Raw genomic sequence first — 19,123 nt, forward strand, 5'->3', positions numbered from 1 at the left:
CTTAACTAACATTCTTTAATTTCCACATTTTCTTCAACTCCTTTTCCACATCCATGCTCTTCTATGTATACTTTTCTGTTTATGTTTTATGATATTTCTAGAAGTAGGACAGCTATATTAAAAACAACACTGTATTATTTTTATCATATAGCAGAATGTCCTGTTGACTGAGATTTATAGGTTTGTAGTTATGACTATATCACAGGGAATTTTATAGTCACTACTTTTTATTAAGATTAATTAATTGATTTATTTGAGAGAGAGAGTGTGTGTGTGTGAGACTGGAAAAGGCACAGAGGAAGAGGGAGAAAATCCCAAGCAGACTCCCCACTGAGTGCAGAGCCCAGCAGAGGGATGGAGGTGAGCAGTTGATCCCACAATACTGAGACCTGAGCCAAAATCAAGAGTCAGATGCTTAAATGACTGAGCCACCCAGGCAGCCCAGCCATTACTTTTAAAAAATAATAATAATAATAATAAAAGGTCTAAATTGTCATTTGTGTGTTAATATGTGTATGGACCCACTGTTGCAAAAAATATGATGTCTGAATGGTATTAGTAATATCATATAACCTGTTGTCATGACACACCCTGAAGGTACATATGATAAATTATCTGATTATCACCAGTTATGTGGCTGATAATACATACCTGGCTTTACCAAGAGATTTAAAAAAATAGTTTTATTGTGACATAATTTGCATACCATAAAATCTAATTTCAGAGCATTTTCACTACACCCAAAAGAAATCCCTTAACCATTAGCAGTCATTCCCTGTCCCCCACTGACTGCAACCTGAGGAAACCACTAATCTACTTTTTATGCATTTGCCTATTCTGGACATTTTATATAAATGGAATCATATAATATGTGGCCATATATTTCTGGTTTCTTTCATGTTGAGGTATGTATCAGTACTTTATTCCTTTTTTTTAAAAGATTTTATTTATTCATGAGAGAGAGAGAGAGAGAAAGGCAGAGGGAGAAGCAGGCTCCATGCAGAGAGCCTGACATGGGACTCGATCGTGGGTCTCCAGGATCACACCCTGGGCTGCAGGAGGTGCTAAACAGCTGGGCCACTGGGGCTGCCCTTTTTTTTTTTTTTTTTTTAAATAATGTAAGCTCTATGCCCAACGTGGGGCTTGAACTCATGACCCCAAGATCAAGAGTCACATGCTCCACTGACTGAGTCAGGCAAGTGCCCCTTTTATTCCTTTTTACTGCCAAATAATATTCATTGTATGGATATACTACATTCCTTAAATCTATTCATCCATTGATAGATACTTGTGTTTTTTTTTCCACATTTTGGCTATTATGAATAATGTGATTATGGATATTTATGTGGTCATAGGTTTTCAATTCTTTTGGGCACTTACCTAGGAGAGAAATTGCTGGACCATATGGTAATTCTATGTTTAACTTTTTGAGGAAATGTCATACTATTTTCCAAAGTATGCCATTAGTGCCATGGCACTAATTTTCCAAAGTATGAAAATTAGTGCTACTAATTTTCAAAACCACCAACAATTCATAAGGATTCCAATTTCCCTAGATCTTTGCTAACATTGTTATTTTGTCTTTTTTTAATTTTAGCCATCAGAGTACAGGTGAAGTAGTATGTAGTTGTGGTTTAGATTTGCATTTCCCTCATATCTGATGACATTGAACATCTGTTCATATGTTTATTGGCCAGATGTATGTTTTCTTTGAAGAAATGTTTACTACTAAAAATGAAGTTACTTAACTTTATATTATTGAATTTTAAGGGTTCTTTATATATTCTGGATACAAGTCCTTTATCAGATCTATGATTTTCAGAGATGCCTGGGTGGCTCAGTGGTTGATCATCTGCCTTTGACTCAGGGTGTGAACCCAGTGTCCCGGGATTGAGTCCCACATATGCTTTCTGATTTTTTCAGTTGTAGTTCTTAAATGAAAGTCTGTGATCCATTTTAATTTAATTTTGTATATGGTGTGAGGTAGGGAAGTCCAATTCATTCTTTTGCATGTAGATATACAATTGTCCCAGCACCTTCTATTGAAAATGTTTTTTCTGACTTAATTGTACTGAGAGCTTTTTAATTCCACTTATCTCATTGGTAAGCATTCAGTCTTTAATCAGTACCCTGGTACTTAATCATAAAATAGGCCTTTTTGGCATAAAATGGCATACAAATGCTGTTTTAAACATTATCTTGTCTAAATTATTACAGCATCAGAACATTGTTATATTTTGTTTCTATATGTAAACTTATATTATGTGATATTACTTCCTTAGAGGAGCTCTATTGACTAACCAGTCTAAAGTAACACCACCACCACTTTCCATGATATAACTCTATTTTATTTTATAGATTTTATCACTACCTGATATTTTCTTGTATGTTTATTTATGTTTTTGTTTCCAGCCTCTTACCACCACCTCTCTACACACACAAGTTCAAATATAAGTTCCATGAAAGCAGAAATCTTGTAGCTCACCGCTATATCCCCACCACTGAGAACTGCATGGCACATAAGAGGCACTCAGTGAGTACATTTGGATGTTTGAATGGATGGATGGATGGATGGATGGATGGATGGACAGTTGAAATATGATTATCATCATATTCCACTTCAACTTCCATCCTGTTTAAAATGTAGTTTCTTGACCTTTATTATGTGACTCACCCAACTATAATGCCTGTCCTCCATTCCTTCCACTTTTTCAATCTTCACCAACTTTAACATGGTACTAGCTCCATCGATCTTAATCTGTATACTCCAGCTAGTAATGATATTTTTTATCCCCCAAGTCAATGTCCATAATTTAGCATGCATATATATTGCACCTCAACATTTGGGTTACAATCTCACTGTTAACTATGCACCTTCCTTACTTCATTTAACACTTACAAAACCTGATGGGTTAGGTCTTATCAAAAACCTTTGCCTTGCATTTATTTATTTATTTATTTTTTCCTTTGAGGAGGCAGAGTCTTCTCTTTATGACCAAATCACAAGCACTTAAAAACAGGCACCACATCTTATTATATTCCTTTTATTTACCAATTCCAATTCTATAATGAAAAGTATGGCGTTTGGTGAATAATTGATACTCAATAAATGTTTATTGCTGTGAGAAATAACATCCATATAATCTTTGTTAACCTTGTCCTAAAACATTAGCCCAGAATCAACCAGTTAAAAGCATCTTTTGAAGATTCATAGTTACCAGTGTTGCCTCTCATTTTCCCCATCTGCATTAACATTCCCTGCATCTGATGCCTTCTACCTTCCAAATAATCATCATGGTTTTGTTTAACTATATACACTTTGTGAGAGAAGCTTCTATTTAATTTAGCACAATGCCATATGTATTAGCATCATTCATTATGACTAAATGACTAATTTGATAAAATTAATAAAAAGGAGTAAAATCCCCAAATATGGTATTCAAACAACCTAACATATTATAATTCTTTTTTAGAATCAAAAAGAATTTTATTTTTTTACATTTTTAAATTTAAATTCAATCTGCCAACATATAATGTAACACCCAGTGCTCATCCCATCAAGTGCCCTCCTCAGTGCCCATCACCCAGTTACCTCTTCCCCCCACTCACTTCCCTTCCACAACCCTTTGTTTGTTTCCCAGAGTTAGGAGTCTCTCATAGTTTGTCTCCCTCTCTAATTTTTCCCACTCAGTTCCCATCATTCTTTTTTTTTTTTTTAATATTTATTTATTTATTTTAGAGAGAGGGCACAATGGGGAGGAGCAGAGGGAGAGGGAGAGTCTTAAACTGACTCCATGCTCAGCTCAAATCCTGATGTGGCTTAATCTCACTACCCTGAAATCACAACCTGAGTTGAAATCAAGAGTCCAATATTTAACCAATTGTGCAACCCAGGTGCCTCCATTATTATCATTCTTAATAATGATATTGAAAATTCTGAAGATATGGACACCTGGGTGGTTCAGCAGTTGGGTGTCTGCCTTAGGCTCAGGGTGTGATCCCACATCGGGCTCCCTGCATGGAGCCTGCCTCTCTCTCTGCCTATGTCTCTGCCTCTCTCTTTCTGTGTCTCTCATGAATAAATGAATAAAATCTTTTTTTTTTTAATAAATGAATAAAATCTTAAAAAAAAAAAGGAAAATTCTGAAGATCATCAAGCAAGTACTAATAGTATAAAGATACCTCTAGTCAAAAACATCTATTCATTGATTCACTCATTTTCTTTCAGTAATTTAGTGACAATTAAAAAAAAATAACTGATCACCAAATGGGTGTGGTCTCTAGGCTGTTGGCTAACAGTGTGACTCCAGAATCAGAACTTGTAACCTCTATTTTATACTTCTAAAACAAAAAAAGAAATCTGCTCAGCTGGATTAATTCTCTTATCTGTAAAACTAAGTTCAAGTTTCCTGTAGGCCAGGGTTTTCAAACTTTAGCATGCATTGTAATCACTTACAACTTTTGAAATCAAAGTTCATCAGAAATTTAAACCATGTCTCATTGGGGCCTACCCCAGAGTTGCAGATTCAGATGTGGAGTGCCACCAGAGAATTGGAATTTCCAAGTTCACAGGTGATGCTAATGGTGATTGGCTTGGGGAACAATGTCTGAGAACCTTTGCTCTATTCCTCTAGTCATAGGTAGCAGACTAAGAGAAGACGATTGCCCACCTCATGAAATTAAAATGGTAAAATATAGAAAATGCTAAAAAGAAGAAAAACGCTTGAAAAATGTGGGAAACCCTTGCAACAATGAGATGGAGCTATTTACTTGTGATTATTTAAACCAGAAGAAGTTGCATGTCTCTTTCAGTTTTTCCCCCTCTGTTATTTCCTTACTCCAACTAGATTGAAGGCAGGTATGTATCATATATGCAGGTTGAAACTTCTTTATTGTGCTTACCACAGAGAGGACACACTCAATACATATTGTTAAACTGATCAATCTAGAAAATAAAGTTATGTTTGATTTTATAAATGGAATTGCTGCATAAGTGGTTTTTAGTTGACAGATCACCTGAAGTCCTATCACTTTGTTCATATTGACCTACCCAATGATGTTACATTAACCTGCTGAATATAATTATGTAAGATATAGAGACAAATTGATTTGTAGTTTCTCAGCTAATTTTTTTTTCTCTCTGTTTTTAAAATATACTTAGTTTTGGTATTTTTAAAATTGTATTTTCTTCCTCATCTCTCTTTTCTCTATTTGATTCTTAAATTTTACTTATTGTGTAGTTTGGGTTTGGGCCTAATTATAGTTCTTTGCTTACCAGTAAAGTTGCTTACAAGTAAGTTCTTTGCTTACTCTTTGCTTGTAAGCTTATTTTTATCTTTTTTTTTTTTTATAGTAGATGACAATATTGTTTAATGACAGGAATATGGGTATACAAGTCAATTATAATCATACAATATATGTGTGTATTTATGTTTAATGTATAATGAAAAATAAAATATCAATATTGGAAGTCTTACCTTTAATGGTGTTAAATTGAAGCCAGTGTCAAAAATGATGTTACATTAGGGCACGTAGGTGGCTCTCGGTTAAGCATCTGCTTTGGGCTCAGGCCATGATCCCAGGGTCCTGGGATAGAGCCCTGGATCAGGCTCCCTGCTCAACTGAGGTCTGCTTCTCCTGCTTCTGTGTGCTCTCTCCCTCTCTCAAGTAAATAAATAAAATCTTTAAAAAAAAATGATGTTACATCACATTTGGCTTAATAATAGAGTGGTTTAAACAATCAAAAAGGTTGACAGAGAAAGTCAGGAGAGGAAAAAGAAAAATTCCCATTTAAAAAAAAAAAGAAAACCCCCCAGATAAACCAAAAGCCCTCCTTTGCATTACCATTGATGAATTGAAAACCAAATTGACTGTTAAGTGTGATAAAAAAAAAAAAAAAAAAAAAAACCTCCAGCCTGTTGGCAACTCTATTGCAACATGTGAAAAAAAGATGTATTTAGAGGGTCAGAGATCTGCATATTGTAAAGGAAAAAAAAATAAGTTAAAAATTTTGATTTTTACTTTTCTACATTTCTTATAGCAAGCCTGCCTGTTTAATAACATGAGGAAATTGAGTAGAAATGTAAAAGTAAATAAAAAGTTCATCAGAAATTTAAAAATAGCACACTCAAACTATATTCCAGCAACTGAATTCTGAAGTGATACAAGACAACTACCTCCATACTAACAGAGATAGTCTTATAATAAGAAATTAGCCTAACAATTACCAAATAATAGGACAACTACATACAAAAGCCTTTGGAATCTCTTTCTTAGGTATACTGATAATTAGTGGGGGCTTTTTCTTTCTTTTTAAATTTCTTTTCACTCCTCTTGTCTCTATACTTCTCTGTGAAGGCAATATGACTATGCTTGGGAACCAACATGATCTCATGAGAGATCAAGGAAAATGCTTCCAAATTAGCAAAAACGAAAAGCATTCCGAACTTTTCTGTTCCTTACTTCCTATCCAGCTGCTTCACTGTCTCTTCTCCCTGACACACTAGGTGCCCCCACCGCCCCAGGACACTTGCTCCCTGACCCTACTGTCTTTATAACCACCACCGTTCAGCTTGGACCATCTGGCTCATGTTGTTTCCTTGAAGATTTCACCAACTCCTCCAATAGCAACTTGCTCAAACTTCTGTTAACATGCCTCTCTCTCTACATCATTCTCAGTATCACACTTATTTGTACAGACTCTCTTCAGGAGAGTCCCAGCACCTCGAGAGAAGGAGCAATAACTTGCTCTTTTGTGAAGCATATGTGCCTGAAACAGTGCTTGGCAGAGGGAAGGTGCAGTGCACAATAGAGGAGGACTGAGAGACAAGGATGAGTTTATCTTATTTCAGTGCCTTACTTAGATTGTATAGTTTGGATTTCTGTTTTAAAGTACTTTCCTTTGAAAATGTAAGCCAGAAATAGTTACAATACTTATTTGTTCCTGCGTAGTTATATTTAACATTTCTCTGTGCATAGTTTATCATGGAAATAACGTAAGCTACTGATTCTAAGAAACATTGCCAGCAAATGCATTGGTTTTATTTAGTATGTGTTTGTGATTATAAATAAATATGTATATTTTAATGGTTGTCATGGAAACCCATTTATGTAGACGAATGTTATTTTATCAGTTATATCTCCTAGATATAGAAAAGTATCAAAAAAGATGTTGGCCATTTAAAATTCTCAATTTTCACCTCCTTTTTAAAGTAGTGTTATTTCCCAGCATGCATATAGGATACATTATTAATCTAGGATACAGACTAAGTTCTTTGAATATTTAAAGTAAAAAAAATTATAGGATTGTGAAGATACAAAAATTAGGTAGTGAATGTTAACATTCCATCAAATCTGATATTGAATGTCAAAAGCAGCTTTCACAGTTTTTAAACTATCTGGACTGACTCATATTAAGATATGGGTAGGGAACATCTAGATACTTAAATACTGGATACATTCTAGATACTCATAAAAAAATTATGGCCAATGACCTTTATGAAAATTTGCCCTAGTGATCTCACATGTCCTCCTTCAGAACTTTAAAAATGCCTGTGAGGTGGATGAAGTCCATTTGGGCTACTTTGTAAGTGTTACCAATGTGGCTGTGCTAACTCCACACATATTTTTAGTGCCATCCATAACAAATTTTCATTTGGCTAAGAAACATTGGGACTTTTTGCTGGCTTGAGGAATGCAGTTATTAGTCTAGTCAACTGCAAAGTGAGTTTTGCAAGATTCAGTTTTATGGCATGGGAATATCACTTTTGATTTTTTAGCCCTGTATTTTTAGCAAATTTATAACAAAACAAAAATGAAAAATGAAATCCTTGATATTCACATTCACAGGACTCATTTCAACTCATTTCATTTGGTTCTATTATTATCTTGAAGTGTTAATATTGGCCCAAAATTTGCCAGGTATTAATTTGGCTTGATAGTTTGTCTTGCTGAACAGTTCTAGAGTTAGAGAACAAACTGAGCATGGGTGGAGTGTGTGTGAGAGGGAGAGAGAAAGAGAGAGGATGCATTTTGGAGTAGGGAGATAGCAGTATTGGAGGAAGAGATGAAAACAATGCTTTTTGCTTTAGTAGGCCCTCATGTTATCTTTGAATATCTAGGGGTTTCTCCTCATTCAGCACTGAACAAATGAATAGCATCAGTAAAGAAATTTGTCAGACTTGGGGGTTATATCAGGAGTTATGTAGGAAAATAATAATGAATGCTAGGAAAATAAATAAGGGTAAGTTCAGGAAACATAACTAAAAATGCTGCACTGGTATAAATTGAATAATAAAATTCCTAGTCATATTTTGCCATAAATAGAGGTTTGGGAATTTGTCATTCACCTTATTTAAAATTCAGAAATATTAAAGGTACAGTGTTCTCTCATTACAGAAATAATAGAATTTCGGCTATTACTGAGTTAGGGTCATTTAAATGGCTATACCATGTATTATATCAATAAGCAGAACATCTGTATGAAATGTCCACCTGCTGATCTACTACCACTCTGTGCACATTTCAATGAACCGCACTTAATCATTTTAAGACTTCTTCTAATGAAGCCTTATCTAGATTAACATTTTAAGCACAAATACTTTTAGGCATTAAAACTCTCGCACTAAATGAAATTGCATTGTCTTGTTTACCCTTGTTGATTAATAAGCAATCTGTTAACTGTTAGAACAGTCCAATTGTAGCAGTAGAAGGAGATTAGTAATTCAGTGATGTTTGTGGATATAATCATCATTTCTCCTGAAGGCTTTGAATTAGAATATCACTTATACACTATCCGTAGGCAAAGAAAAGATATAATATTTTTAGACATGTGTACCCACTATTTTGCTTGAATCGTTCAGCTTAGGGTCACTGCAGCAATACAAATGCTTCTGGGGGCAAAATGCTATTTTGATGCATGCATATCCTTCTTAAATTGTGTGAATGTCTATTAAAAGAAACAGCAACCAACAAATAGTGCAGTAATAATCCAGTATCCTAATTTCTGTTTTCAGAACATTATTGCTTTGTTAATCAAGCTTCGGAAGAGGAATGTTGCTTATCCTTCTCCCCCACCTCCAATAATAGATGTTATATATCAAAATTCTTTGCAGTCTTACTTAACTTTTTCCCAGCCAGTAGAAAACTAAACTTTTAGCAACAAAAAAATCTAGAATAAATTAGGAAAAATTCCATTTCCTTTTGGAGCACTTTCCTATCTTTGGTGTTTCCTAGGACCTGGAATCAAAGCATGTCAGTCTGTTTAGCATTCCCATGACTTATATGATTTATTTCTTTAAGCTATAAATTGCTAATCACTTAGGCATCAAGGTAGGACCCAGCATTTTATAATGGACAAATCAGTGAAAAAAGGGAAGAGGAACCAGATGAGCTAAATTCTTTGGTGTTAGTTTGGTATCAATAGAGGTCTCCAACCCAAAGGCAACTCTCTCAGAGCTCTTCTTGCCTTATTGTTCATAGCTGAGTATATTACTACAATTTGAAATTATAGTAGAATAATTCATTTCAAGTTTTAGGAAATTTTGCTCTGTAAACACTCATGGATCAATCGCTCTCTATATTGCAGTCTCTCTGTGGTGAAATCAAGCAGCGACGTCGTGGAGTGGCCTCCATCCTGCGATTATGCCAGCATCTTCTGGATGACCGGGATACTTGCAATCTGAATGCAGACCACCAGCCCATGCAACTGATCATTGTAAATCTTGAAAGAAGGTGGGAAGCCATTGTCATGCAAGCTGTCCAGTGGCAAACACGGCTACAAAAGAAGATGGGAAAGGAGTCTGTGAGTTATTTTTATTTTTTAGCATAAAACTTTTTTCTCTTATTTTTCTCTTATTTTATTTTTCTCAGAAAAAAATTATTTCAGGGCTTGGAAAATGTATTTATTTTACAATTGGTTTTGTGAACTAAAGGGATAGATATCTTCAACCACTCAATGAGATTCATTTGTCGTAGCACAATTTATTTGCCTACTAATAAGAAGTGTTTCAGAATATCTCATTGTCTTTAAAAAAAAATCACATGAAGATTTTCCTTCATCTTAACAAAGTAAGCCATTAATTCCTTCAATTATTCCTTCACCAATGATGTTCCTTAATCATACAATACCCCATGAAGATTTTGTTAGAAGGTGGCTTTCCATTCTCAAAGTATATGTAGCAATGTGTATGCTCTATAGATAAGGTAACGACATAAAGTATACTCCTTACCTTGTCATTACACGATGAGTTAACGCTATTCGTACAACAAACTCCACTGTTTCTTCTTGGAGCTCCTTCTGATGGAGGTGTGTTGCTGAGAGCTAGCAAGTTTCCTCTTTGAGTTTTAATGCAGTGTGCAAGGTAGAGGTAGGGATCCTTTTTAAGAGTTTTCCAAGTTGATTGTAAGTTCAAGCTGTTGCTACATGAAGGAAATATATGTGACTAGAGTTGTTTAATAATAATATAGAAAAAGCTCTTGTCCAGAAAACCTTCATATCCTTAAGAAAAAAGGTTTGCTGATAAAAAGATTGCATTCCCCACATGACTTTGAAGTCACTGTCCATTAGTTGAGGCCTAAGTCACAAGTTTGACTTACTTAAATGAAATACATATATGAATACATGGAATGAAATATGAGTTTATATCATCAGTTCTATGTCTTCAGAAAGTACAAGATTCAAAATTGAAAAATCAAATATAATAATCCTGCCATAGAAAAAAAATCCTTTTTCTATGAATTCTAATTTTAACAACATGTTAATATTTGCTATTTGATGGGTTTGGCATTGGGGACTAGAAACAGAAGGGACAATGAATCAGCAAGCCTTCTCACTCTTTCTGCATCTGTAGCTATATTGAGTCTAGGGGGTGATTTTATCCTTAACAGTTCAGTTTAATTGTTTTGAGCTGAAGTTGTTAAATTTCTTAAGACTTCCAAGTTATTACCAGTAATCAGAGTCTATATAATTGGATGTCTTTTCCTGAAATGACCTGTTTGTTTTGAAGCTATTTAGCTGGAGTGTTTTCTTTCTTTCTTTCTTCCTTTTTTCTTTTTCTTTTTTTTTTTTTTTTAGCATTGGGAAGGGCAAAAGAGGTTATTTTTTATTCTATAGTTTGAAGCCTCTAAGCATGGTAGTGGCCATAATAAAACTTACACAGAAACCATCTGCACCTGGAGAAGCTTTGACATTTTGGAAGCATTCAAACTGCTTTGGAGGAGACAAAAATGGCTTTCTTTGGGGATTTATTTGAAATCGTATGATCAGGGATACAGGACTAGATCTCTGTGGACTAGATGTAGACATTTTTATCCTACTTCTGTGGTAAAGGTAAGCTTTCACTTTGAAACCCTGGCTACTTCTTAGAGGCTCAGGATAAAACATAGAAGTAGATATAAATTGCTGATAGAGAAAAGTCTCCCCTTTTCTTTAAGTTAGCAGCTGAGTATGTAGGTTGTTTGGAATGATAGGAGTAACAAATAAGGTCTTCTGTGTTAAACAAGGTTGAAAATCACTGTCAAGAAAAGGATAGAGGAAAGTGGGACTAATGCCAACAATACAGTAAGCACAGGGTACCTCATTAAGTTGGAGATATTTCTTGCTTCTGATCTCTGTTGGTTGGATAGAGTCCAAGTTGCTCTGATGGGCAGACAAGTATTTGACCATGTGGGAGGCTGCCTATGCAGAGAAGCAGAAGTCTCTAAGTGGCCTGTTTGCTTTTTATCATATATTTCTGCCCTTATGCCATCTCCTTCTTATGCACAGGGACTATCACTACTATGTTTCCAAGGCCTGGACATATTTACACATAGTAGATGTTTGATAGATATTTGCTGAATGAATGAGTACATGCTTTATTTAATAACTTTCATTTTATTTATTCTGGCATTTGGTTTAGAGTTATATCTATATTCATTATCAATGTTCATATTCCCACAAAATGGCTTTGAGTATTGTTATATTCCTATAAGAATATTCACCTTCATGAAACCACAAAGAAACCTTCTGACTTTACTTTTGGTCTGATAGGAGCAATGTTTCCACGTTCTAAAACATGATATGAAGTACCTCGTGGTATATACTTTTTTCTTCAAATGTTATTTCTGAAGGAAATTCCTTATGAGGTATTGGATAAAGTGGTTCTAAAAATGTGGGCAAAGTTCTGATGCTGAGGATGAGAAGCTCTGATTCAATCACTGTGTTATAGAATTTTCCTCATTAGTCACTTTTGAAGTAACTTATATGAGATGCCACATAATCATACATGCAGTGCTCTGTATTGTTCAATTTACATCTGTTTGTGTGATGACTTGATTACTGTTAATCTCCTTCATTGGTCTGAAGAACGCAGCCACATAGAAAATTTCTGCTCACCTTTGCATTCCTAAAGCCCCACATAGTACCTAGAACTTAATAGGTACTTCATAATATTTGTTAAATGAGTGAATTTTCTCTGAGTGATTCTCTATAGTAGTCAATGTTAGATACTCAAAAGTGAGTAAGGTCTCTTCCATCTTCTGACAAAGTGTAGCTAGAAAGATAAGACAAATATACAAATAACTATAATACTAGGTGGTATTCACTGGTAATTACTGGCTTCCCTCTTATAGTTAACACTGACAAAAATATGGAAAACCTCTCACTAATATTCAGAAAAATTCAAGTGTATAAATGTCAAACAAACTTCTCTATTACCCATAACTAGGTAAATAATGACTATATTTTTCTCTTTTTTAAAAAGTTGCAAGAAAGTCAGAGATCTTGTATTAAAATCCCAAAAGCATCCTTCTCTCTTATCAAGATTATAAAACTGCATAATTATTTGACATTACGCTGTTATTCATATATTTAAAGTCTTTGCCCAGACTTAATATTTGTGTGTTTGTGTGTGTGCATGTTACCTGTAACATTGATCTCTGTCAATGCTTTTCAAGCTTTAATTCTAATTTTCATTTGATTTGTATGTTGTTGTTTCTCCTAGTACCCTGCCATCTTTCTTTGTGAGCCAAAGAAACTTTAATTTTATTCCTTTTACACTTTTTTGTTGGTTCAGGACCATATCTTGACTGACAATACTACACATTTGTATTTCCTGAAGCCATCCCATCTGCCAAAATAACATTCTAAATTTATTATGTATTTATTATAGAGGACCAGAATTTTTATTATTTTAACAGCTTAAATATCACTTCCTGCAATAGAAATACAAATTAAAATGTATAAGACAGTCCACAATAACAACAATAATCCCTACCAATAATCAATAAATTCACTTAGAACAGTGTTTCTTGATTTTCAGTGAAGCGACAATAACTCCTTGATGAAGGAGTTCTTCCTTCTAGGCCTTCTTCCTCTTAAGATACATAGACAGATTTCCACTTTCGGCCAAGATAAAGTAAGGGACCAGATTTACCCTTGTACCTGAAACAACTAAAAAACTGGACAAAATCACAATTTTTAACCTTGAATATCAGGCAATGAAGAGATGTGAAATGAGTGAAGTGATACTATGGTTACCCAAATCTCTACCTAGTGTTTCCAGGGCACAGTGTAATAGAAACAAAATCTATGCAGAACCTGGCAATCTTGCTGAATTGAAGAGATAGGTCTAGGAGTCTGAGTAGGCCAAGGCAGCTAAAGTTGCTATAGCACAGAGTACTAGAGAGGAGGGAGCTACAGAGAAAGAGCTGTAGACATATGCAGAGGGATCCACTCAGGTCTTAAGTGGAAGGAACCATCCAAAAAAATTACAGGGAACTGTTAATAGTTCCTTTTGTCATCAGTCACAGGGGAAATCCTCATATTCACAGGGCATGTGCCAGAGTATTAAGAATGTTTTTGCTTTAGCAATGGGGCAAAAATTAAGTCTAAGTGCAGTTCTAGTCTTGCCCAAAAATGATAAAAGCAAGAACTGAAAGAATCAAACTCTTTCAGGGCACTTGGGTGGCTCAGTCAGTTCATTGTCTGACTCTGCTTTTGGCTCAGGTCATGATCTCAGGGTTGTGAGATCAAGCCCTGCCTCAGACTCCATGCTCAGTGGGGAATCTGCTTGAGATTCTCCATGTTCCTCTCCCTCTGCCCTGCCCCCCCTGCTTTCTCTCTCTCTATCAAATAAATAAATAAATCTTTAAAAAATGAAACTCTTTCAAAGTAAATGACTTTTTAACTTTTTTAACGGCATCCTAACACAAAACTTGAAAATACTTATAGGCATGCAGGTACCCAGGATCCAACAAGGTGAAACTCATAGTATCTAACATTTAGTCAAAAGCAATTAACATTCAAAAAAGGAAGTAAAATATATTTGATAATGAGGAAGAAAAAATTAAGTAATAGAAGCAGATCCAGTAATGATGCAGACTATGGAATTAATAGATAAGAACATTAAAAGTTATTTTACTTGTATTCCATATGTTCAAGAAGCTAGAAAAAGATATTGTGTTTATTAAGTAGAGACATTGATGATATCTATCTGTCTAAAATCAAACTTCCACAGATAAAAACTATAATAACTGAGATGAAAAATACACTGAATGGTATTAACAGCCAATTATGCACTGAAGAGGAAATAATTCATAAACCTGAAAAACATAACAATAGAAACTGTCTAAAATGAAACAGAGAAAAACCAGACAAAATAGAATACATGGCATCAGTCAGCTATGAGACAATTTCAAACAGCCTAATACATATATATATATATATATGTAATTAGAATCCCTAAAAGAAAGGACATAAGGACAAACAATTTTGGAAGAAATAATGGCCAGAGTCTTCAAATTTGATGAAAACCATAAATCTATAGATCCAGAGTGTCAACAAACCTTAGGCACAATAAACATGAAAAAAAACTACACAAAGCGACATCAGAATCAAATTGATTAAAACTAGTGATGAGAATATCTTCAAAGTACCCAGGAAAAACAGAAACATTATTAAGAGTTACAGCAGACTTCTTTTTTCAGAATGCAAATCGGAAGACAGTGGAGCAAATCTTTATAAAGCATTGGAAAAAAACAACCAAAAAAAAAAGAAAAAGAAAAAAAACAACAACCAAGAATTCTATACACAGAGAAGATATTCAAAGAGGAAGATAAAAATGGTTTTCAGACATCAAAAGATGAAAAAATTATCACCAGCAGAATGCATTACAAGAAATGTTATGAGAAATACTTCAGGCAAAATAAAAATGCTATCAGCAGGAAACTTGAATCTGTGCAAAGAAATGTTAAGCACTGGAAATGTTACTATGTGGGTTAATATGAAATATTTTTTGTATTCTTTAAATATCTTTAATTGATAAATAGGTTGTCTAAAGCAAGACAATAACAATGTATTGTGGGATTTATAACACATCAGAAGTAAGACACATGACAACAATATCACAAAGGTTAAAAAAATGAACTATACTGTTAAATGGTTTTTATACTACATGTGGTAATATAATATCACTTAAGGGTAGACTGTGAAAAGATAAAATGTATACTGTGACTCTCTAGAAACACAAGTTTAACTAATAGCCCAAGAAGGGAAACAAAATGAAATAATTAAACACAGACACACAATGCAGGAAAAGAGGAAAAATGGGAATAAAGAACAGGTGTAACAAAGAGAAACAAGCAAGGTGGAAGATTAAACCAACCACATCAGTAATTCTATTAAATATAAATGAACTAGAAACCCCAATTAAAGGGCAGTAATTGTCAGATTGGATTAAAATAAAGCAAAATTGAACTATACGTTGCCTATAATAAACCCACCTTAAATATAAAGACAAATATGTTAGAAGTATGGAAAAATATACATTAAGATAACACAAAATTTTAATATTTAACAAATTAGATTTCAGAGCAAGGAATAATACAAGATATAAAGGAAAACATTTTTAATGATAAAGATGCTAATTCATCAAGAGGACATACCACTACTAAATATTTATGTTTTAATAACTGAACTTATACAAGTCAACAACTGATACAAATGAAAAGAGACAAGAATGCAGTTTTAGTCAGAGATTCTAACACCTTTCCTCAAAAACTGCTAGAAAAAGCAGACAGAAAATCATTAAGAATATAAAAGCCATAAACACTTCATAAACCAACTTGTTCTTACTGATATTTAAAACACCCCATCCCACAACAAAAGAATATACATTCTTTTCAAGTGCACACAGAACATCTACCAAAAATAATTCTTTTGTGAGCCACAGAATTAAGTTAAATTTAAAAGGATTCATATCATACAAAGTATGCTCTCTGATTATAATGGAATTAGTATAGAAATAAAGGATATATTGATAAGATCCTCAAATATATGGAAACTAAATAGCACACTTATATACAATTCATGGAGCAAAGAAGAAATGAAAAAGGGAAAGTACAAAGTGTTTGTACAGAATAGAAATAGAAAACAATATTAAAATTTGTGCCACAAAGGTTTGTGATTAAAATAATGACCTTAGCTTTCACCTTATGCAACTAGAAAAAGAAGAGCAAGTTAAATACAAAGTATGTAGAAGAAAGGAAATGAAGATCAAAGCAGAAATCACTAAAATTGAAAATAGAAAAATAATAGAGTAAAAAAAATAATAAAACAAAAAGCTATTTTATTGAGAAGATAAAGTTCCATCAAGACTTATCAGGAAAAAAGAAAAAAAATTATCAACATCACTAATAATAAATATACATCTACTACATATTCTAGTAATTAAAAATAGCTAAAAGCATATGAAAGGGATATTATGAATAATTTTATGTCATTAAGTTCAACTATTTAGATAAAAAGAAAACCTTGTAAGTTCCAAGCTACCAACATTTATTCAAAAAGAAATACACAATCTGAGTAGCCCCATATCTCCTAACTTAATTGAATTATCAGTTAAAAAAAAACACCCCTACAAAAAAAATCTAAGCCAAAATGGATTTATGGGTGAATTCTTCCTAATAGTTAAGAAAGAAATAGTACTAATTTTACACAAAAATCTTCCAGAAAAATTTAAAAAGAATACTTCCCAATTCATTCTTTGAGACATTATTACCCAAAGAAATAAAACTACAGGCCAATATCCCTCATAAATAGAGATTCTTAACAAAATTTTATCAAAGCAAATCAACAATTTATAAAATAGATAATACATCATGACAGTGTGAGGTTTAGAAATGCCAAATTGCTTTAACATTTGAAGAAAATCAATGTAATTCACCATATTCATAGACCAAGAAAGGAAAACTATTATATTATAATAATGGGTACAGAAAAAGCATTCATCAGATCTAATATCTTTCCTTATAAAAATTCAGAAACCTAAGAATAAAGTAGAAACTTTCTCAGTTTAATAAAGGGCATATACAAATAATCTAGAGCTAACATATTTAATGGTAAAAGACTGAATGTTTTTCTCCTAATCAGGCATAAGGCAAGGGTGTCCATTTTCACCATTTCTGTTCAATATTGCACTGGAAGTTTTAGCCAGAGCAATAAAAGAAGAAAAAACAGAATTAAAGACATGCCATTTAGAAGTTAAGGAACCAAATTATCTTTACTCACAGACTCCATGATCATCTATGAAGAAAATGCTATAGAATCTCCAAAAAAAGATCCTAGGGCTAATAAAGGACTTAATAGGCTATAGAATACAGGACTAATATACAAACACCTCAATTATATTTTTATGTACTGTCTGTGAACAGTCAGAAATTGAAGTTAAAAAACAGTATCATTTATAATAGCAACAAAAACATGAAATACTTAGAGATATATCAGAATGCATGAAGACCTATACTCTGAAAATTACAAAATATTACTGCTAGAATTAAATAACTGAGTGATGAACTATATATATATTGTGTTCATGGGATCAGAAGGCACTATATTGTTAAGATATCATTTCTCTTAAGATTTATCTATAGGGTTAATGTAATTCAAATGAAAATTTTACTAATGTTTTTGGTAGAAACCTATAAGCTGTTGTCTAAAACTCATATAGAAATTCAAAGGCACTAGAAGAGCCAAAACAATTTTGAGAAAGATGAATAAAGTTGAAGGAATTACATCCCCTGATTTCAAGACTTATAATAAAGCTATGGTAGTCAGGAGAGTATGGTATTAATAATCAAGGCCAAGAAATAGATCAGGATAGATATTTCAGAAATAGAGCTGTACATAAATGATCAGTCGATTTTTGACAAAGAGGCAAAGGCAATTACAATGGTAGTCTTTAAACAAATGATCCTGGAACAATTGAATATCTATATGCACAAAAATGAAATTGAACTCTATGTTGCAACATACTCAACCATGAAGTCAAATTGGATCATTGACCTAAATGTAAAATGTAAAAAAAAAAAAAAAAAAAAAAAAGGAAAAAAATTATTGGGTAAATCTTGGTTACTACTGGAGGAAATATAAGGGGTAGTAAGGAAGCTTTTGAGGATGGTAAATGTAGTCACAATCTTGATTGTAGTGATAGTTTCATGGGTGTATTCAAATGTCAAAATATGTAAAATTATACATTTTAAGCTGTGCAGTTATTTTATGTCAGTTATATCTCAATAAAACTAAAAAACATATGGACATACACAGAATTTCATATGCAATTACAAATTGGTTAATAGATTACCTGAAGCCTGACAGTGAATAACCTTGCTTTAGAGTAAATAAATAAAAATGGGCATTGCTTTTCTAAAGGATGAAAGAACAACAACGACAATAGTAACAGTTAACATAATAACACTTAATAGATATCAGGGCCATTTCTGTCACATATTAAGTCATTTAAGGCTTTTTTTTTTAAAGATTTATTTTTATTTTTATTTTTTTTTTTTTTGAGAGAGAAAGAGAGACAGCAGTCGAGAAAGGGCAGAGGGAGAGAGAGAGTCTTAAGCAGACTCCATGCTGAGCATGGGGCCCAACCTGGGGCTTGATTTCAAGATCCTGAGGTCAGTCATTTAAGACTTTTAATAACCATATGATATATATAATATTATCCTCTCAAATTTGCAGAAGAAATAATTGAGGCAAAGAAAGTTTCAGCAACTTTTCCCAAGTTGCCCAGCTAGTTTGTAACTGATCTGGCATTCAAACCTAGGCATTTTGTTTCCAGAGTCAGTGTCTTGAATCAGCAGC

The 19,123-nt window shown here is 33.4% G+C and overlaps 1 protein-coding gene across 5 annotated transcripts in view; it reads left to right on the forward strand.

The window, feature by feature from the left end:
• AKAP6 (A-kinase anchoring protein 6) overlaps positions 1 to 19,123 on the forward strand; it is a 480,944-nt gene that overhangs the window by 416,480 nt on the left and 45,341 nt on the right. For all 5 annotated transcript variants that reach the window (XM_038544457.1, XM_038544461.1, XM_038544460.1 and 2 more), the window contains one exon: positions 9,587 to 9,802. In XM_038544457.1, the coding sequence (XP_038400385.1) occupies positions 9,587 to 9,802 (216 nt within the window). The remainder of the gene's footprint in view (positions 1 to 9,586; positions 9,803 to 19,123) is intronic.

This window comes from Canis lupus, chromosome 8 (genome assembly GCF_011100685.1).
Source record: "Canis lupus familiaris isolate Mischka breed German Shepherd chromosome 8, alternate assembly UU_Cfam_GSD_1.0, whole genome shotgun sequence".
NCBI lineage: Eukaryota > Metazoa > Chordata > Mammalia > Carnivora > Canidae > Canis > Canis lupus.